The following is a 19,523-nucleotide window of genomic DNA, read 5'->3' as shown; positions in this document are numbered from 1 at the left end:
TACACTACCATTCGTCCCGGACCTAATAATGCACAATCACGGCCGCCTCTGACATCTGAACCTCGAGTCGCTCCACTTCACAGTGTGGAAGCTCCACGTTGTGGAGCTGTCCTGCTCTGATCAAGTCAGACAAGTTCTCTTTGCCCTTCCAAAAGGGTGCCGTACCTTGCCAAGTGGAAGAGATTCTCAATCTGGGTGGAGCAGCATCTTCAGTCTCCGACACTCGCCTCAGTGCCATTTATACTGGACTACCTCCTCCATCTTAAGCAACAGGGACTGTCCATGTTATCAGTAGGGTTCACTTGGCCGTCATCTCCGCCTTCCATCCGGGTGGAGAAGGCTGCTCAGTCTTCGCGAATCCAATGGTCAACCATTTCCTTAAAGGTCTCAACAGACTATACCCGCAAGAATGACAGCCTATCCCAGCTTGGGACCTCAATCTGGTCCTTTCCAGATTTACAGGACCACCGTTTGAGCCATTGGCAACATGCTCCCTGCTTTATCTCTCATGCATGGTGGTGTTTCTAGTGGTGATAACCTCAGCTAGGAGAGTGTCAGAGCTCAGGGCCCTTACATCAGTATTCCATAAGGACAAGGTTCAGCTCAAACCTCATCCGGCTTTTCTCCCAAAGGTTGTCTCCCAGTTTCACATCACCCAGGACATCTTCCTCCCTGTTTTCTACCCTAAGCCACATTCAAGTGGCAGGGAGCAGAGGCTTCACTCATTGGATGTCCACAGAGCTCTAGCCTTCTATATTGAGAGAACGAAGCTGTTCTGAAAGTCCATCCAGTTATTCGTGGTGGTGGCAGACAGAATGAAAGGTCTCCCTGTCTCATCACAACGTATCTCGTCGTGGATGATGGCATACAGTCGGGAGTGGTACGACTTGGTGAAGGTGCCCACTCCATCTATCCCCATGCACTTCACCAGGGCTCAGGCCTCCTCAGCAGCATTCCTGATGTGGGTTCTATATTAGGCACCATAAGGCGCGACTCCAGGGGACGCCCAGGCTGACCCTATGGATGCTGCTAAGGGAAAAATCTTCCAGCTGGCGTGCACACAGCGCATGCACACCTGATTGAAATGGACATGAACAACACATCTTGAAGAACAACAGTTATGAGAAGGTGAGTAACCGTTTTTTTCCTGCCCTCTCCTCTTGCTGTCTCAAATCCTGTCTATCCTCATATAGAAGAATGAGCCTTATTTCTCGGGGTGTAGATTTTTAATCAGCTGTTGACCCCAAAGGACTATATACCAACATCATTCCTTTCAGAAGTCAGACACAAAACCCATGCTGTTTCAGAAACAAGGGAAGTCTAGCAGCAACCTTCTTCTTTTCCCTCATCCCTCCATGTGGTGGGATGGGCAGGACCACCTCTTTCCAGTCTAGTGTTCCTATTATTCTATGGTTCCACTTGCGTCTTTGTGTGAGACTGCCTTTACTTAAACCATTGGTTTTCAAAATACAAACAGATGTCCGTGATTCTTCCTTGCTTGTCCTTTTTCCTTGCCTTCAGAGCTGGGCAGGTGAGCAGCTGCTGTTGACTGAGAGCCCCACTCTGAAGTTAGTGCGGGCACTCTGCTGTAGCGCAGAAGTAGGGGTGGCAAGATATGGTATTGCCACACTTACATCTCTGCTGCTGGCGGTGGCTCTGACTTCAGAGCTGGGCGGCACAGAAGTAAGGATGGCATGATATGGTATTGCGATAGTAACTGTATCCACCCCACCCCACCCCTCTCCTGGCAACGGAACTATTTGGGAACTTGAAATATAATATCCTTCCCTCCCCCAATGACAGGGCACATGTGGCCTCTCCCCTGTTGCTGTGGGATGTGGGGGTGTGGAAGCACTTCTGATCTTGGGGACATGCTTGACCCTGTCAGGAGGAGGCAGCAGCTCCAGGTCGCCCCTTTTGCAAGAACTCAGGTGAAGGGCTTGGCCAGGCTTTGTAATGCTTTCCCGAGTCATTAGTGTCTCCAGTGCTGTGGCATGACTGGGCTAAAGCACTGCCCCCCAACCCCACTTGCCCAGCAGTAGATGTCCAGGGACATGGTGGTTTTTGCTGCCGAGAGGTGGCTGGGGTGGGAGCTGTGGCCCAGGCCCCTTTTTTGTGAGATTGGGGGGAGGGGGAGTTTGGTGTCTGAAAATCCCAGCCTGAGGGAGATCTGATATACCTCCCTCGTCCTCCCAATAGGCTCCTGACTGGGCTCCTAAGGTTGGGAATGACAGGGGCTAGTCAAATGTATGATATCAAGGAGGATCCATCCTGGGGCATTCGTTCCCCCCCCCTTTGCACATCTCTCACCGCACATTACAAACCCCTCTCCCCTTTATGCTAGCTGAGAAAAGAAAATTCTCCTGTTTTCTGCAAAAATACTGTTTTTTTAGAAGTGGGGGGCACAGATGGGAGATAACTCTCCAAAATCGAGTGTGCAGCTAATTTTCCTCTAAGCTGCATGGCCGTGCAGCAGGTCTATCAAGCGCCATGCAGGCAAGGAGAGGCACCTCTCCCCCAGCCCCAGGCTGCTGCAGTGATTCTGGTGTACATTCAGGATGGCTTTGTTCAGAATCTTTTCTATATACCTTTAGGGCTCTGGGGTCTGCCATTAGTACCTGGAGGAAATCTGTATGAGGGCTTATTCTTAAGTGACCAGATTTTGCCAAGAGATATCCTCTTAGGTCCAAGTCAAGTCTCCGGTTCCTCCCTGTAGCCTTAACTTGGTTTTAAGATCCGTTTTGCTCTAACACACATGAATCCCTCTATTAGTCCCTCTGATTCTGACATGGAAGCTAGCCATCTTAGTGATCATCTCTTTGACCCTAAGAATTAGAAAGCTTGTGGCATTCTTTTGTAATCTTCCATTCATGATTTTTCATAAGAAAAAGATAATCCTTTTGTACCTGCCAGTCTGTCCTTCTAATGTAGTTTAATTCTTCCACCTTAATCAGGACATTTATCTCCCAAATTTCTATCCTCCTCCCTCATCACAATAATTCTGTTGCTTTTCATTAACAATAGGGGAGATCATCAGAGTTTACTTTTATTGTGCTCAGGAGTTCCAGAAGTATCAAGCTTTGGGTTCTTTTTGAGGGTCCTCATAAGGGGAAGGATTTGTCCTGTCTCTCTGGATCCGCTTGTGTATCAAGTATGCTTACCGTTATGCTGATTCCAACATAGAGGAGATCAACCAAACTTTGATTCTATTAGAAATACAAATACCTGACTGGCCTGGTTATCACCATCACACTTTAATTCAGTTCAATTTTTTTAAATCAGTGGACTAGATGTCCACTAACAGGGGCACTATACGTCTTGAGAAAGGAAAAAGTTTAATTTAACTATTTTGAAATTTGTCACCATCCAGAGGTTTATACAGTATGTCTAGTACATTAAGTGTATTGATTCTAGAGTTGTTAATCTTTGGATTTGCTAAATAAGTGCAACACATTTATTATTTGCAAAAACAAAGTTTCACTATAATTTAACAAAAAGGAAAGATATAATTACTGGAAATTGCTGTCTTTTAAAAAGTAGAAAAACCTTACATTTGTAGTGCTTGAGGGAGTACAGTGCACCAAGTTCAGCCATATAAAACCATTAAAGAACCAGTTAACTAATAAATAAATCTTAGCCCTAACAAGTAAAAATAACTCTGGTAAGGATTTGCACTGTCTTCAGGGGAAAGTACTTGCAGGTGGTGTTGCCTTATCTATAGGGCCCTACCAAATGCATGGTCCATTTTGTTCAATTTCATGGTTATACGGTTTTAAAAATCATAAATCTCATTATTTCAGCTATTTAAATCTGAAATTTCACGGTGTTGTAATTGTAGGGGTCCTGACCGAAAAAGGAGTTGGGGGGTGTCACAAGGTTATTGTAGGAGGGGGTTACGGTACTGCTACTGCAGTGGTCCCCAACCTTTTCGTCTGGCGAGCGCCAGAAGAAGGACCATGGCGGCGGTGGAGCATCCGCTGAAATGCCGCCGAAATGCCACAGAAATTCGGTGGCATTTCAGCGGATGCTCCACCGCCGGCCAGGATGCGGGCGCATTCCGAGTTGGGGACCCCTGTGCCACTGTTACTTGTGTGCTGCTCCTGGCGTTGGCACTGCCTTCAGACCTGGGCAGCTGGAAAGTGGCAGCTGCTGGCTGGGATCCCAGCTCTGAAGGCAGAGCCGCTGCCAGCAGCAGCGCAGAAGTAAGGCTGGCAGGGTATGGTATTGCCTCCGTTACTTCTGCGCTGTTGCCTGCAGAGCTGGGCTCTCAGTAAGCAGCTGCCACTCTCTGGCTGCCCAGCTCTGAAGGCAGCGCAGAAGTAAGGGTGGCAATACCACAATGCCCCTAAAATAACCTTGCGACCCCCTCTTTGCAATTCCCTTTTTGGTCAGGACCCCCAATTTGAGAAAAGCTGGTCTCCTCCGTGAAATCTGTATAATATAGGGTAAAGGCACACAAAAGATCAGATTTCATAGGGGGAGACCGTTTTTCACGACCATGAATTTGATAGGGCCCTGCTTACCTATATTGTCATAGTATATGTAGCATCTGACACCGTGTGTTGAAAACTTGGTACAACATACCCAAATGGAGGAAATAAAAATGAATGACTGAAAGAAACTGGTAAACCGGCCCATCAGGAAAGTTGCTGTTGGAAGGAGATAACTTACAGTATTGTCTACTGTTGCAGAGAAATGGCCAACATATGATACCAAAACTTAAAAGGTATCAAATACTATGTAAGCAAGAAAAACTTCCAATTTGATATTGGGGGTGTTTTTCCTTCCATGAGTGAATCCATGAAATCTGAATGATGCTTCAGTTATAAATCATTTTTTTAAAACTTAAATCTCTTAATTCACAAATAGGTATTGTGACTAAACCTGAAGTCTATAAACTGGATGAGGGTTAATGATCTATTTGCTTTGTCTCAGTGTTTGCTGAAAAATAAATATTTTTGTTTATTACTAAGAGATGCACAATATACTTATTTCTTTTGGTCTGTCTTCTGAACATTGTTTTCTAGAATTTCCCAGAAAAGGATCTACTGCACTGTCCTTCTAAAGATGTGATTGAAGCTCATTTCATGGCTTGTGTAAAGGAAGCAGATGCCTTAAAGCACAAAAGTCAAGTCATCAATGAGATGCAGAAAAAGGATCATAAACAGCTCTGGATGGGGTTACAGAATGGTAAATACAACATGTCAAATTAAAGAAATTTCAATTTATTAGGATGTTAGAAAAGTTTTTCTTCAAAATCTGAATTATTGTAGCAGAGTAATATAAAATGCTATTTTTCACACTGTAGTCTAACCAAAGGGCTAAGCAATTTAGTGGAGAATCAACTGTTTTTCACCTCTAGTAGCTTGAGATCTTCTGAGAAATAAACTGGGTTGTGACTCAGTTCACACAGAACCACATCATATTTAATATAGTTTGATGCAACTGCTTGTCTGAACTTGAGACACACCCAGGTCTTAATTAGTATTGAGTATGAATTATCTCTAACACTAAAAAAAAGTGGTTCCTCTGGTTTATGGTTTGAGATCATTGGTGGGGCAACAAGGCTAAACTTTCATTACAATTTCTGGCATATGAATAATCTTGCCCGTTCTCCCACCCCAAATATAAATTGGGAAATGTTGTTGATCTGCCAGCTAAGCACCTTTATAACTGCATTTCTTACAGGATGTAGATATTTCACTAACTGCTGGCTAGATTAATAGAACAGATTACAGTACTTGTGTGAAAAGAACAGGAGTACTTGTGGCACCTTAGAGACTAACAAATTTATTTGAGCATAAGCTTTCGTGGGCTACAGACCACTTCATCGGCTGCATAGACTGGAACATACAGCAAGAAGATATTTATACATACAGAGAACATGAAAAGGTGGAAGTAGCCATACCAACTGTAAGAGGCCAATCAATTGAGATGAGCTATCATCAGCAGGAGAAAAAAAAACTTTTGAAGTGATAATCGAGATGACCCATAGAAGGTGTTAGGATACTTAACATGGGGAAATAGATTCAATTAGTGTAATGGCCCAACCATTCCCAGTCTCTGTTCAAACCTAAGTTAATTGTATCTAATTTGCATATTAATGTGTATATTACTTGTGTGGTAAATGCTTCAAAATATATTTTCATATCTTTGTCAGATTTCTAGAAGATGCCATTGGTTAATATTGGTTAATCTTATACAAGATATAAACCATTACTCCTGGGGGAATTCTGCACCAAAAAATTAAAAACTGTGTACACAATATTTTAAAATTCTGCAAAATTCTGCATGTTTTATTTTTCAAAATAACACTATATAATCATGCCAGTTTCAATTATTTCAAAATACTTGTCAGCAACTATGTCTGTAACAATACAGACACATTAAAAAAAAGTCCCCGAGGAATAGAGAGTTAAAGAAACCCCTGTTTCTCTGCCCTGTCTCCCTCAGAGCCCAGCGGCGGGGGGCGGGGGCAGACATCTGCACCCCCAACCCCCCCAAAACCCATCTGTGGGGCCCACCCCAGCCTAGTCACTTGCACTCCCCTTCCCACCAGAACCCAGCTGCAGGATCTACCCCAGCCCAGACATCCACACCCCTTACTCCCCCAGAGCCCAGTCATGCCGCCCCCCTCACCCTCCCAGCACCCAGCTGTGGGGCCTCCTCCAGCCAAGATACTGGCATCTCCTAACCCCACCAACCCAGACACTCGCACACATCCCCTACCCCCCAGAGCCCAGCCATGGGACCCCCCAGAGCCCAGCTGCAGACCCCCCCGCCCTGCCCAGACACTTGCACCCCCCTTCCTTCCCCAGCACCAGGCATGCCCCCTCACCCCTCAGCTCAGACACCCACTCCCCTACCCCCAGAACCCAAGGATCCAGAGGGAGAAACAGCCTGATGCTGGGGCTTGGGTTTGTATGGCGTTTCCTGCACGCAGCCTCCTTCCTTCAGGGTGTGCTGAGAACTGTAGCAGCCTGGAAACACACACCAGCCTCCCCGCAGTGTCTTCTCGTTGGGAGCTGGGCTCCTCTGAGTCCAGCAGCCCCTAGTGGTGGCCAGCAGCTCTGCAGCCCATTTCCGTGGGAGAAAAAAGGAAATTCCCCCAGCAGTAAAACCCTTCAAATACGCAAGTTTAATTAATTTAATGTATTAAAACATTATACAGTACATATGAATATGTAAAGCATGCCAAAATGCATATTGAGAAAGACAAGGAAAACTTACCAAGTACAGTGAAAGCTCTTTTATCTGGCACTTCACTAACCAGCAAACTCTATAAACCGGCATTTCTGATCTGCACTGAAAGACTGGTTTATAATGTGGTTGGTGCAGGGCTGGCAGGGGGTCTGGGGTGTGGGAGGAGCTGCGGGGTGTATTCTGGGGGGGAGTTTGGGTCCTGGAGAGGGCAGGGGGTTGGGGCATGGGAGGGGCTCAGGGTGCCAGATTGCGGGGGGGAGGGCTCACTTCTGGCAGTTTCCCACAAGCAGCTCCCCGTCCCTGCTGTTGCTGGCAGAGGCATGGTCAGGCGGCTCTGCAGGCATGCTGCCTCTGTCCCCACTCCCTGAGCACTGCGTCTGTGGCTCCCAGCCCCTTGGCTGGGAACCATGGCCAATGGGAGTTGCAGACAGAGGCGCCTGCAGACAGAGGCAGCGTGCCTGCTTGCACAGACACCTGGCCGTGCCTCCACCACCAGAAGCAGCAGGAATGGGGAGCCGCTTGCGGGGAGCTGCCGGAAGTGAGTGCCCTCCCCCAATCCAGCACCCTGAGCCCCTACCCATGCCCCAAGCCCCCTCCTGGACCCAAACTCCCTCCCAGAGCCTGTGCCCTGCAGCCCCTCCCATGTCCCAGCCCCCGCACACATCCCCCACCCCTACACTCCAAACCCTTCCCTCTGAGTTAACTCGCATTTTTAATTTACCAGCACCCCCCATTTCCCCAACATGCTGGTTAAAAAAACTTTTACTGTAAAACTGCATATTAAGCTTGAGAACCAATAAAGTCAGGAAATTAGTTAAGATTTAATGTATAAAATGTCAGCCTGAATTTGTGGTGGTTTTTTTTTCCTGGTTAATGTCTCAGTCTAAAATGATTGAGTTATTCTGGCCATTTGAAGTAGCTTCTGGCTTGCAAAATAACTAAACTCTGAGTTTGTTAGCCCATAATACTGTTAGTACTGAGTATCAGAGGGGTAGCCGTGTTAGTCTGGATCTGTAAAAGCAGCAAAGAATCCTGTGGCACCTTATAGACATTTTGCAGCATGAGCTTTCGTGGGTGAATACCCACTTCGTCGGATGCATTCACCCACGAAAGCTCATGCTGCAAAATGTCTGTTAGTCTATAAGGTGCCACAGGATTCTTTGCTGCTGTTAGTACTGACGATGTCTTCCCTGGGGACCCAATGATGTTTTGGGTCCTATAAGGCAGGGGTCCCCAACCCCCGGTCCGCGGCCCGGTACCGGACCGCGGCCTCTTACAAACCGGGCCGCGAACCGACCCAGTGGACCTCCCGCAGGCGTGCCTGCGGGAGGTCTACCCGAGCCGCGGGACGAGCGCTCCCTCCGCAGTCATGCCTGCGGGAGGTCCGCTGCTCCCGGGGCTCCGGTGGACCTCCCGCTGGCATGACTGCGGACGGTTCGCTGGTCGCGCGGCTCAGCTGGACCGCCCGCAGGCACGCCTGCAGGAGGTCCACCGGCTCCGGTTGAGCTGCCGCAGGCATGCCTGCGGGCGGTCCAGCTGAGCTGCGCGACCAGCGAACTGTCCGCAGTCATGCCTGCGGCAGCTCAACCGGAGCCGGTGGACCTCCCGCAGGCACGCCTGCGGGAGGTCTACCCGAGCCGCGGGACGAGCGCTCCCTCCGCCGGCATGACCGGTCCCTGGTCCTGAAAAGGTTGGGGACCCCTGCTATAAGGGACAGTGGGAAGATGAATGAGTCATGATAGTGGTTGGTGGACATGTGGTTGGTGGAGTTCTGAGGGATGCAGTTAATAAAATTCCGTAGATTTGCACCCTGTAATTAGTGGGAAATAGCTTTAAAGTTTGGGTCAGTTTAAAAAAACAACCAAAAAACTTATTCTGATTAGTTGTGAATATCCATTTTGGTGTAAATCCAGCTAATTGGGTGAGTGACATATTTTTCATATTAACAGTAAATACAGAATTTTAGCTAGCTGAAAACCATATTACTCCTAAAAGTAAAGTATTTTAAAAGGGCGGATTGTTTTGTAAATCAGTAAGAGTGCATATTTTCGGAAGTTGTATGTTGAGAAAATGGTTTGCTATACCCATATCCATTAAACAAAAGAACAACATCATCTGTATCATAAACAACTGTATTCAAGAGAAATGGAGTAGAACACTCTGTGTATACTGTTTCTTGTTTTGAGACCGCTAATGTTTTCTGGACTCTCAACATTTTTTGGAAATAGAAACTTGTCATTTGTATGGTTCTCCCAACAATCAAATGCTCATAGTAATACCTTGTGTTGGTAGTTATTTGCTCTTATTTCATGACTAGCTTTATAAAAAGTACAGTGAACGATTTACACAATTACCAAGTGAGTATTAAGGTATATCAGGCATATTAGAGAAGGAAATAATATGAGTGAAGGTCCCTCATTTGACATAGGATGATTGTATTAAGGTCCTATAGAATCCACAAGGCATAATTTGGTGATCAGTTGTTCTCCATATGCACTGAAGTTAGGACAAGACGTAGTATGCTTAGTTTGCAGCTAGGGAGATTCAGATTAGCTATTGGGAAAAATTTGTAACTATAAAGATAGTTAAATACTGGAATAGGTTACCAAGGAAAGTTGTGGAATCCCCATCATTGGAGGATTAAAGAGCAGGTTAGACATACACCTGTCAAGGGCAGTCTAGATCAGTGCTTCTCAAAGTGGTGGTCCACGGACCGGTGCCAGTCCACGAGCCATCGGCTGCTGGTCTGCAGCGAGTTTCCTCATAAGAGCGTTGAATAGGATAATAATATGGCACTGGTCCCTGGCACATTGGGAAAAAAATTACCGGTCCTCCACATCAGATAGCTTGAGAAGCACTGGTTTAGATAATACCTAGTCCAGCCTCAGCCCTAGGGAATGGACTAAATGAACTCTTCAGGTCCCTTTCAGTTCTACACTTCTATAATTTTTTGATTACTATAAAGAATTAATTGAGGAGCGAATGAGCCTATTATAACTTCTCTTGGCACATTCTACTATTACATTGGTCTAGTGGAATCAAATGATCATATTATACAAGTGAAAGTTTGTTTTAGTACCCTCTTAATTGAATTTATTCTCTAGCAATAGGCCCAGTTAAGTGCTGGGACTGTTTATGATGGCTCTAGTTATAGATTCTACTATTGTTATAGTGGTTTAAAAAATCAGTTACAAAAAGTCATCTCAGCTAAAATAAAGCTTGCTAGCCACTTGTTAGAATATGTATTAAGAAACATCTAGCTCAGTTATAAGTGTAACATAAGTTAGGTTTCATTGTAACTGCATGTATCTTTAATGGATAAACCAAAAGTTGGTGTTTATCAGTTATAGTGAACCAGAATTGTACTACGTATGTTTGGGAATGATGGTCTTAAGATAGGAGTTTGCCTAGTAAGGTTGGTTTTATACAGGTTTCATTGTATTTCGTGAGAAACAGCACCTGGGAAACCTGACATCTAAATGAGAAGTTTAACAAGCTTTTGAATACTTTCAAATGCTAATTTTAATGTCTCAGCTCTCCGTAAAAGAGAAATAAGAAAAGCTTGTGAAACTAAGAAAACTCTTTTTAAGACATGCTGTACCTTTCAGTATGTTTTTATAGGCTTTCGTTTTAGATGTAATGATTTTAAACCTCTCTCTGAAACAAAGTTTATGACCACAAAAAAGAAAAGAAAGTAGCATTTGTGATAACTGCTTCATACCTTATGATACACATCTGCAGATTGTTTTTTTTATGAAACTTCAAGTAATTTTCTTCATATCTTCAACAAAAACAACGATAGTTACATTTTTAAAGTATTGCTAGCATAAACAATTCTGTATCAAACTTAGTGGATGGCTTAAGGCATTAAACGTGATTTTTTTGTAAATAGCAAGTTTGCATAATTTTCTGATGTCAGAAGGGACAATCAATATTACAAATATTATAAATTAGTTTGGGTTGGTCTTTCTAACTGAACTGCAGTTGCTTTGTCTGGTTGCATGGGTAACTTTCCATCAACACTCTCTGCAGCCCTAGTGTCCCTTAAGGGATGAGCAGTAACAGTGGATTTATGGCAAATCTTGTGTTGGGGTTGCCTGACCTGGTGTCATATCATTCTTCAGTCCCTTTGGTTGGCCTACTGATCAGCCACCAAATCAGGGAAGAGGCCAGGTCTCTGTCCATGCACCTGTGGTGATCTCATTTATCCTTTCAATATCATTAAAGCGCTATTTCTAAGTTGGTGTTTCTCACCTAGAGGATTGGCTCCCTTGGGATATGTATGTGTGTCATACTAGTCCCAGATGCAGGGGGAAAGGTGAACAGGACAGAGGAGAGAAACGTTGTGGGGGCAAAGAGGAGAAGGTGAATAAGAGATCCATGAGAGTGTTTTGATGACAAAGCTGTATCTATATTTCTAATTACAGGGACATTTCTTATTGCTGTCCTTGCCTCTGAGTCACTTTATTGTTCCATCATTATGATGGATCAAGGAGGCCTGACAGGTTGTTGGGGTTTTTTGGTGTGGGAAGGGATTGGCTTAATAGTTTTTTCGGCTTGCTTTTTACATTAGAAATTCAGGTCTTGTCTCTATTGAAATGATGTCACATGGTCAAGAAAGTGAAAGCTGAACAACTTAAGAGGGGAAATTATTTTTAATTGAACTGCTCAAAACTTTATCAAAAACTATTAGTAACAGAAGTTGTAAGTGTTAAAGGAAGTCATGGTTAAAGATTCAGCACACCTGCTTTTCATTTGATGTGAGAGCTCATAAGTAAGGCTATGTTTTAGTCACGGGTATTTTTAGTAAAAGTCACGGACAAGTCACGGGCTGTAAACAAAAATTCATGACCCGTGACCTGTCCATGATTTTTAATATATTCCCCTAACTAAAACTTGGACCTGGGAGCTGTGGGTAGTCTGGGGGCACCATGGGTGATCTGGCGGGGTGGGGGGCGGCATGCGGTCCGGGACCCCCACTGATGCTGGGGGTGGGGAGGGTTGACCGGGCTGGCAGACTCCCTGGGAGTGGCCAGTATGTCCCTAAGGGAAGGGAAGGCCAGGGAGGCTCTGTATGCTGCCCCAGCCACAAGCACCAGCTTCGCAGCTCCCATTGGCCGGGAACTGCAGCCAATGGGAGCTGCGAGGGCAGTAGAGCCCCCTGGCTCCTCTGCCTAGGAGCTGTAGGGACATGCTGGCTGCTTCCAGGGAGTCCCCTCGAGGTAAGCGCCGCCTCACACCCCAACCTCCTGCCTCAGCCCTGAGCCCCCTCCCATACCAAAACTACTGTTGCTGCTGACAGGGAGGGGCATGGCAGCCCTGGAGCCAGCTGTGCCAGCTGCTGCAGAAGTCATGGAGATCACAGAAAGTCACGGAAGCCATGACCTCCATGACAGACACGTAGCCTTACTCATAAGATACATGCTCTGAAATGTTCATGGGTTCCTCAAGCAAAACCAGTGAAGACCAGACTTTGTTTCTGATACTTGAAGTAGAAAATAAGCAGCAGAAGCTTTTTAAAAAAAACTTGTATGGCCTTCTTTTTTTATATTATAGAAGATAAAAGGCACATTTTTTTGCCTAAAAATATTCCCCATAAATCATCTTTAATACCCCTTTCTATTGCAGTGCTTACAAGAAGTTGGACAGCTAAGAGATATATTACTTTTATTTAAAAAACTACTGCATACTACTCTTTTATGTCCTTACACTCTCAACCCTATCCTACTGTTTTGTTTACCCCTCTGGGTCATGTCTAAAATATTTTGAGGTACATTCTTAAGGCACTGTAAAATAATAAATAGGAATAGCTAGGATCTTGCATTGAGGTGGCACTTCAGGATTGCATTGTGCTGAATATACATGACACACAGGGCTCAACAAAAGATTGTTAATATACTTTAGCCTACTGGTAGAGACACTTATTAGCCGTGCTCCTACAATATATTTCGTTGTGTTGACCAGCACATTTTGACAATGAGGAACAGATCACCCTAATGTCAAATGGGGTTTTGTAACGTAAACAAAAGTTGACTGTTTTAAATTAGTAAAGCAGATAATATTTATTCAGAAAATTGTCAGGGGTTCTGTATGAGAACAAGTGACTGGGAGGGTAATAGGTTCTTTAATCATTAAACCATCTTTTTCTTCTCACCCTCCAGCCCCCAGAGCGCTGTCAAAATTTAAATAGTATTTTTCTCTGTTAGTAGGAATTTGGGTAAACTTGGGACAAGGCTAGGCTATTTCCTTGCTTTTAGGGAATGGAGACATACATCTGTCAGAGCAAGTTACATTTCAGAAGGAAACTGTTTTTTAGTTTATTATTTTCTCTTTCTAACTTGCTATTTTTGTGTCCAGTATAAAACAAAAAACACCAAACAAATGCATATTTTCAGAATTTTGGCTACACCTCCACTGCTGAACGTGGTGTTTCTTTCTCACATCTCTCTTGTCTGTAAATATTGCCTATTGTAGTCTCAGGAGCTTTATTAGAATTTCTCCTCACTTTGACCCTGTTTCTTCTAAAGCCCTTATTCATTCCTTAAGGGCTTCTTTTCTTGGTGCCTGCATTCTCCCTTCCTTATCTTCCTAAATATTTATTCTTCAGAGTGTTCAGAATGCTATGCTCAGACTATTCTCTCTCATCAGGAAATGGAACCAGATTGATGATGGAAAACAGAAGCATTCTCTCATCTCTAAATCAAATTCAGAATCACCCTCTGGTGCTTATAACACCATATACTTACTCCATCTTATTTTGAGTTTGCAACCATCTTTCCTTCAGTCTTGGCTTGTTCTGTCCCCGTCTCTCCCCCCGCCCCCCGGCACCTAAAAACAGTTGGTCTGTCCCAGACATGGCAATAATACTCAAGGGAAGGAAGAGACACTACAGATAGTCCTGTCTGAAGATTTTGTCAGAGCTCCTAGTGGGCCCAAGGTGAGATGTGGTGCTCTTTCCCTTTTCTACCTTCAAGAACCCGCCTGCCCAAGTGTTCACTCAAGCACATACCTCACCATTACAGTCTATTGTTTAAAATGTTCCTGAATGTTGATTAGTTTATGGCTAATTACCATGAATGCATAGCTGGTTCCACGTTATGGACTGCATTTGACCACTTATAGCATGTGTTGTGTCCTTCTAGAGTTTGACTCTGAGATTTTTAGGGAAATGGTGCTTCTCATAGATCCATTTTGTTAAAGATAGGATTTTCTGATTCAGTTGAAAAGGAAAGCCATAAACTTAAATTCAATAAAATGTTAAGTAAATTTTTCTGGTCATCTTCATTGGGAGCTACCGAACAGGGGTCTGCAAAAAAGGGAATTTGAGAAGGAGATCCTCCTGCTGAATGAACAAGGTGCGAGTACTAACCTTGGGGTGAGTGAGTTTGTTTGGCTGTTTGTAGTTTTTCTTTCTCTTTCAGAATATTTCAGTTACAGGGTCAGTTAGGATAGTGTGTCTGGGGACTGTTTGAGCCTTTGTTCCCTGGATCAACCTTGATCATCTTTGATCCACCTCAGTCAGCCTTGTGATCACCCTCCCCATTGTCTGATTAACGAGGGGGTAGGGCTGACCTAGGAGAGAAGGCCTTAAAAACCAGAGGGTAAGCAACCAAGGGGAGTTTGTGGGAAGGAGTATAATCGCTATGGTTAGGAAGGGCTGCATTGTCAGTACCAACGCTGCTCCTAGCTCCTCCACCTGCACCTTTATCCAGACAGACAACCTAACCATGAATGCCTCTACCCAGATCCTGGTGTGGATTTGCAGAGACTGTGGCTGGCATTTCCCACTCTCAGAAAGCCAGGCTGGAGGGACCATCCAGTGTGAAAGGTGCCTGCTGGTAGAATCTCTCAGAAAGCAGGTGGGAGAGCTACAGGAGGAGATGGCTAGGCTGAGGAGCATCTGTGGCCATGAAGAATTCCTTGAGAATACTCATATGGAGACATGCAAGGCTGAAGAAGCTATCCAGCTACAGAGGACTGCTGTCACACCACCAGGGAGGAGCATATAGCTCTGTCTCAGGGAGGACACTGGCTGATGGTTACTTCTGGCAGCAGGCAATGCTCCACACCTGCTCTGAACCCACCCACCATGGTGATGAAAAATGGTTATGCTGCCCTGGCAACGAGCAATGAGGAATCACCCCCAAAGGTGGAAGCAGAGAAGCCATGTTCCCCCAAGGCTGGGAAGACTGAAGCCACCACTCCCAGGAGGAAATATAGGGTAGTGGTGGTTGGTGACTCTCTTCTGAGGGGGATGGAGGCACCCATCTGTCACCCTGACATGGCATCCCAGAAGGTATGCTGCCTGCCAGGGGCCTGTATCAGAGATGTTATAGTGGGATCGTCAAGCCCTCTGACCCCATGTTACTCATCCATGTGGACACTAGTGATACTGTGAGGTATGACCCTCAGCAGATCAGAAGTAACTACAGGGCACTGGGAGTAAGGGTGAAGCAGTTGGGAGCGCGGGTGATGGTCTCTTTCATCCTTCCGGTCAAGGGTATCGGCCCAAGCAGAGACAGATACATCCTCGAGGTGAATGCCTGTCTGTGAGGATGGTGTTGCCAAGAGGGCTTCAGCTTCCTTGACTATGGTATGCTGTTCCCGGAAGAAGGACTGCTAAGCAGAGATGGGCTCCACCTATCAAGGCAGGGGAAGAGCATGTTTGGAAACAGACTGGCTAACCTAGTGAGGAGACCTTTTAAAGTAGGTTTGAAGCGGGCAGGTGACCCACAGGTATGTGAATAATATGGAGACCCGGGAGAAGGTTTAGAATTTGCGGGGAGCAGGGGCAGCTATAGCAGGGATAAGGAAGAGACAAGACAGAACTAGGGGAGGTGGGGAATCAAATCGGTATCTTAGATGTCTATATAGTAATGCGAGAAGTATGGGGAATAAGCAGGAAGAACTTGAAATGCTAGTAAATAAACACAACTTTGACATAGTTGGGATCACAGAGACTTGGTGGAATAATAAGCATGACTAGAATATTGGTATAGAAGGATACAGCTTGCTCAGGAAGGATAGGCGAGGAAAAAAGGGAGGAGGTGTTGCCTTATATATTAAAAATGTATACACTTGGACTGAGGTTGAGATGGAAATAGGAGACAGACTTGTTGAAAGTCTCTAGGTAAGGATAAAAGGGGTAAAAAACAGGATGATGTCATGTTAGGGGTCTACTACAGACAACCTAACCAGGAAGAAGAGGTAGATGAGGTTTTTTTAAACGCTAACAAAATCATCCAAAGCACAAGACTTGGTGATGGGGGACTTCAACTACTCAAACATCTGTTGGGAAAATAATACAGCAGGTCACAGATTTTCCAACAAGTTCTTGGAATTTATTGGAGACAATTTTTTATTTCAGTAGGTGGAGAAAGGGAGAGGCTGTTCTACATTTGATTTTGACAAATAGGGAGGAACTGGTTGAGAATTTGAAAGAGGAAGGCAGCTTGGGTGAAAGTGATCATGAAAGGATAGAGTTGATGATTCTAAGGAATGGTAGGGGGGAGAAGAGCAAAATAAAGACAATGGATTTCAAGAAGGCAGACTTTAGCAAACTCAGGGAGTTGGTAGGTAAGATCCCATGGGAAGCAAGTCTAAGGGGAAAAACAATTGAAGACAGTTGGCAGTTTTTCAGAGAGACGTTTTTAAGGGCCCAAGAGCAAACTGTCCCGCTGTGTAGGAAAGATAGGAAGTAGGGCAAGAGACCACTGGCTTAATTAGGAAATATTCAATGATCTACAACTCAAAAAAGAGTCCTACAAAAAGTGGAAACCAGGTCAAATGACAAAGGATGAATATAAACAAATAATACAAGTATGTACAAAAAAAACGAGTCTGGTGGCACCTTAAAGACTAACAGATTTATTTGGGCATAAGCTTTCGTGGGTAAAAAAACCTCAAGTAAGTAGGGACAAAATTAGGCCAAGACACAAAATGAGATCAAACTAGCTAGAGACATAAAGGGTAACAAGAAAACATTCTATAAATACATTAGAAGCAAGAGGAAGACCAACGACGGACAGGGTAGGCCCATTACTCAATGAGGGGGGAAAAAAACAATAACAAAACATGTGGAAATCACAGAGGTGCTTAATGACATCTTTGTTTCAGTTTTCATCAAGAAGGTTGGTGGTAATTGGACATCTAACATAGTGAATGCCAGTGAAAATGAGGTAGGCTAAAAAATCAGAGACTAAAATAGGGAACGAATAAGTTAAAAATTACTTAGACAAATTAGATGTCTTCAAGTAACTAGGGCCTGATGAAATGCATCCTAGAATACTCAAGGAGCTGACTGAGGAATTATTTGAGCCATTAGCAATTATCTTTGAAAAGTCATGGAAGATGGGAGAGATTCCAGAATTTATTTATAATTTGAGATATACCAATCTCCTAGAACTGGAAGGGACCTTGAAAGGTTATCGAGTCCAGCCCCCTGCCTTCACTAGCAGGACCAAGTACTGATTTTACCCCAGATCCCTAAGTGGCCCCCTCAAGGATTGAACTCACAACCTTGGGTTTAGCAGGCCAATGCTCAAACCACTGAGCTATCCCCCCCTGAAGACTGGAAAAAGGCAAATGTAGTGCCAATTTATAAAAAAGGGAAATAAGGACAACCTGGGAAATTACAGGCCAGTCAGCTTAATTTCTGTACCTGGAAAGATAATGTAGCAAATAATAAAGCAAGCAATTTCCAAACATCTAGAAGATAATAAGGTGATAAGTAACAGTCAGCATGGATTTGTCAAGAACAAATTGTGTCAGACCAACCTGATAACTTTCTTTGACAGGGTGACAAACCTTGTGGATGGGGGGAAGCGGTACACATGGTATATCTTGACTTTAGCAAAGCTTTTGATACTGTCTTGCATGACTTTCTCATAAACGAAGTAGGGAAATGCAACCTAGATTGAGCTACTATAAGGTGGATGCATAACTGGTTGAAAAATCATTCCCAAAGAGTAGTTATCAGTGGTTCATAGTCATGCTGGAAGGGCATAATGACTGGGGTCCCATAGGGATCAGTTCTGGGTCCGGTTCTGTTCATATCTTCATCAATGATTTTGATAATGGCATAGAGAGCACACTTATAAAGTTTGCGGCCGATGCCAAACTGGGAGGGGTTGCAAGTGCTTTGGAGGATAGAATTATAATTCAAAATGATCTGGACAAACTGGAGAAATGGTCTGAAGTAAACAGGATAAAATTCAGTAAGAACAAATGCAAAGTACTCCACTTAGGAAGGAACAATCAGTTGCACACGTACAAAATGGGAAATGACTATCTAGGAAGGAGTTCTGCGGAAAGGGATCTGGGGATCATAGTGGACCACAAGCTAAATATGAGTCAACAGTGTAACTGTTGCAAAAAAAAAAAAGCGAACATAATTCTGGGATGTATTAGGAGAAGTGTTGTAAGCAAGACACAAGAAATAATTTTTCCGCTCTACTCCACGCTGATTAGGCCTCAGCTGGAGTATTGTGTCCAGTTCTGGGCACCACGTTTCAGGAAAGATGTGGACAAAGCAGAGAAAGTCCAGAGAAGAGCAACAAAAATGATTTAAGGTCTAGAAAATGAGACCTATGAGGGAAGATTAAGAAAATTGGGTTTGTTTGGTCTGCAAAAGAGAAGATTGAGTAGGGACATAACAGTTTTCAAGTACATAAAAGGTTGTTACAAGGAGGAGAGAGAAAAATTGTTCTTATTAACTGCTGAGGCTAGGACAAGAAGCAATGGTCTTAAATTGCAGTACGGCAGGTTTAGGTTGGACATTAGGAAAAACTACCTGAAATACCTGTCAGGGTGGTTAAGTACTGGAATAAATTGCTTAAGGAAGTTGTGGAATCGCCATCATTGGAGATTTTTAAGAGCAGGTTAGACAAACACCTGTCAGGAATGGTCTATACTCAGTCCTGTCATAAGTGCAGGGGACTAGATGACCTCTTGAGGTCCCTTCCGGTCCTATGATTCTATGATTGTCTCAGTCCTATCAAACAATCAGAAAATTAGCTTTACATGTCTTTTATGGAGAGCATGATTTAAATTTTAGGCCAACCCAAGTAGTGGTTCTTTTTAGGAATCTTCCATTAGATTAAACCAAACGTAGCGCTGAATGAAAATATTAATTAATATTGCTAAAAAATATAACCAGTGAAAGTTAAAGAGAAAATACAGGTTTTTTAGTACAACACTTTTAAAAGCTGTGATTATTGTGAGTGGTTTATAGAAAACAGTAATTATGCTATGATTCTGTTCCTTCAGTGTCCCTCCCATCCACCTCTGTGCCTTCTGCAACTTCTGTTTTCAAGTATCTG

The 19,523-nt window shown here is 44.1% G+C and overlaps 1 protein-coding gene across 8 annotated transcripts in view; it reads left to right on the top strand.

The window, feature by feature from the left end:
• ATG5 (autophagy related 5) overlaps positions 1–19,523 on the top strand; it is a 145,716-nt gene that overhangs the window by 39,551 nt on the left and 86,642 nt on the right. For all 8 annotated transcript variants that reach the window (XM_045011594.1, XM_045011598.1, XM_045011597.1 and 5 more), the window contains exon 5: positions 5,028–5,190. In XM_045011594.1, coding sequence (XP_044867529.1) covers positions 5,028–5,190 — 163 coding nt within the window. The remainder of the gene's footprint in view (positions 1–5,027; positions 5,191–19,523) is intronic.

The sequence above is a fragment of the Mauremys mutica genome, chromosome 3 (genome assembly GCF_020497125.1).
Source record: "Mauremys mutica isolate MM-2020 ecotype Southern chromosome 3, ASM2049712v1, whole genome shotgun sequence".
In the NCBI taxonomy this organism is placed as follows: Eukaryota; Metazoa; Chordata; order Testudines; family Geoemydidae; genus Mauremys; species Mauremys mutica.
The sequence above is the reverse complement of the archived record's forward strand: the minus strand, read 5'-3'. Positions and strand labels throughout refer to the sequence as shown.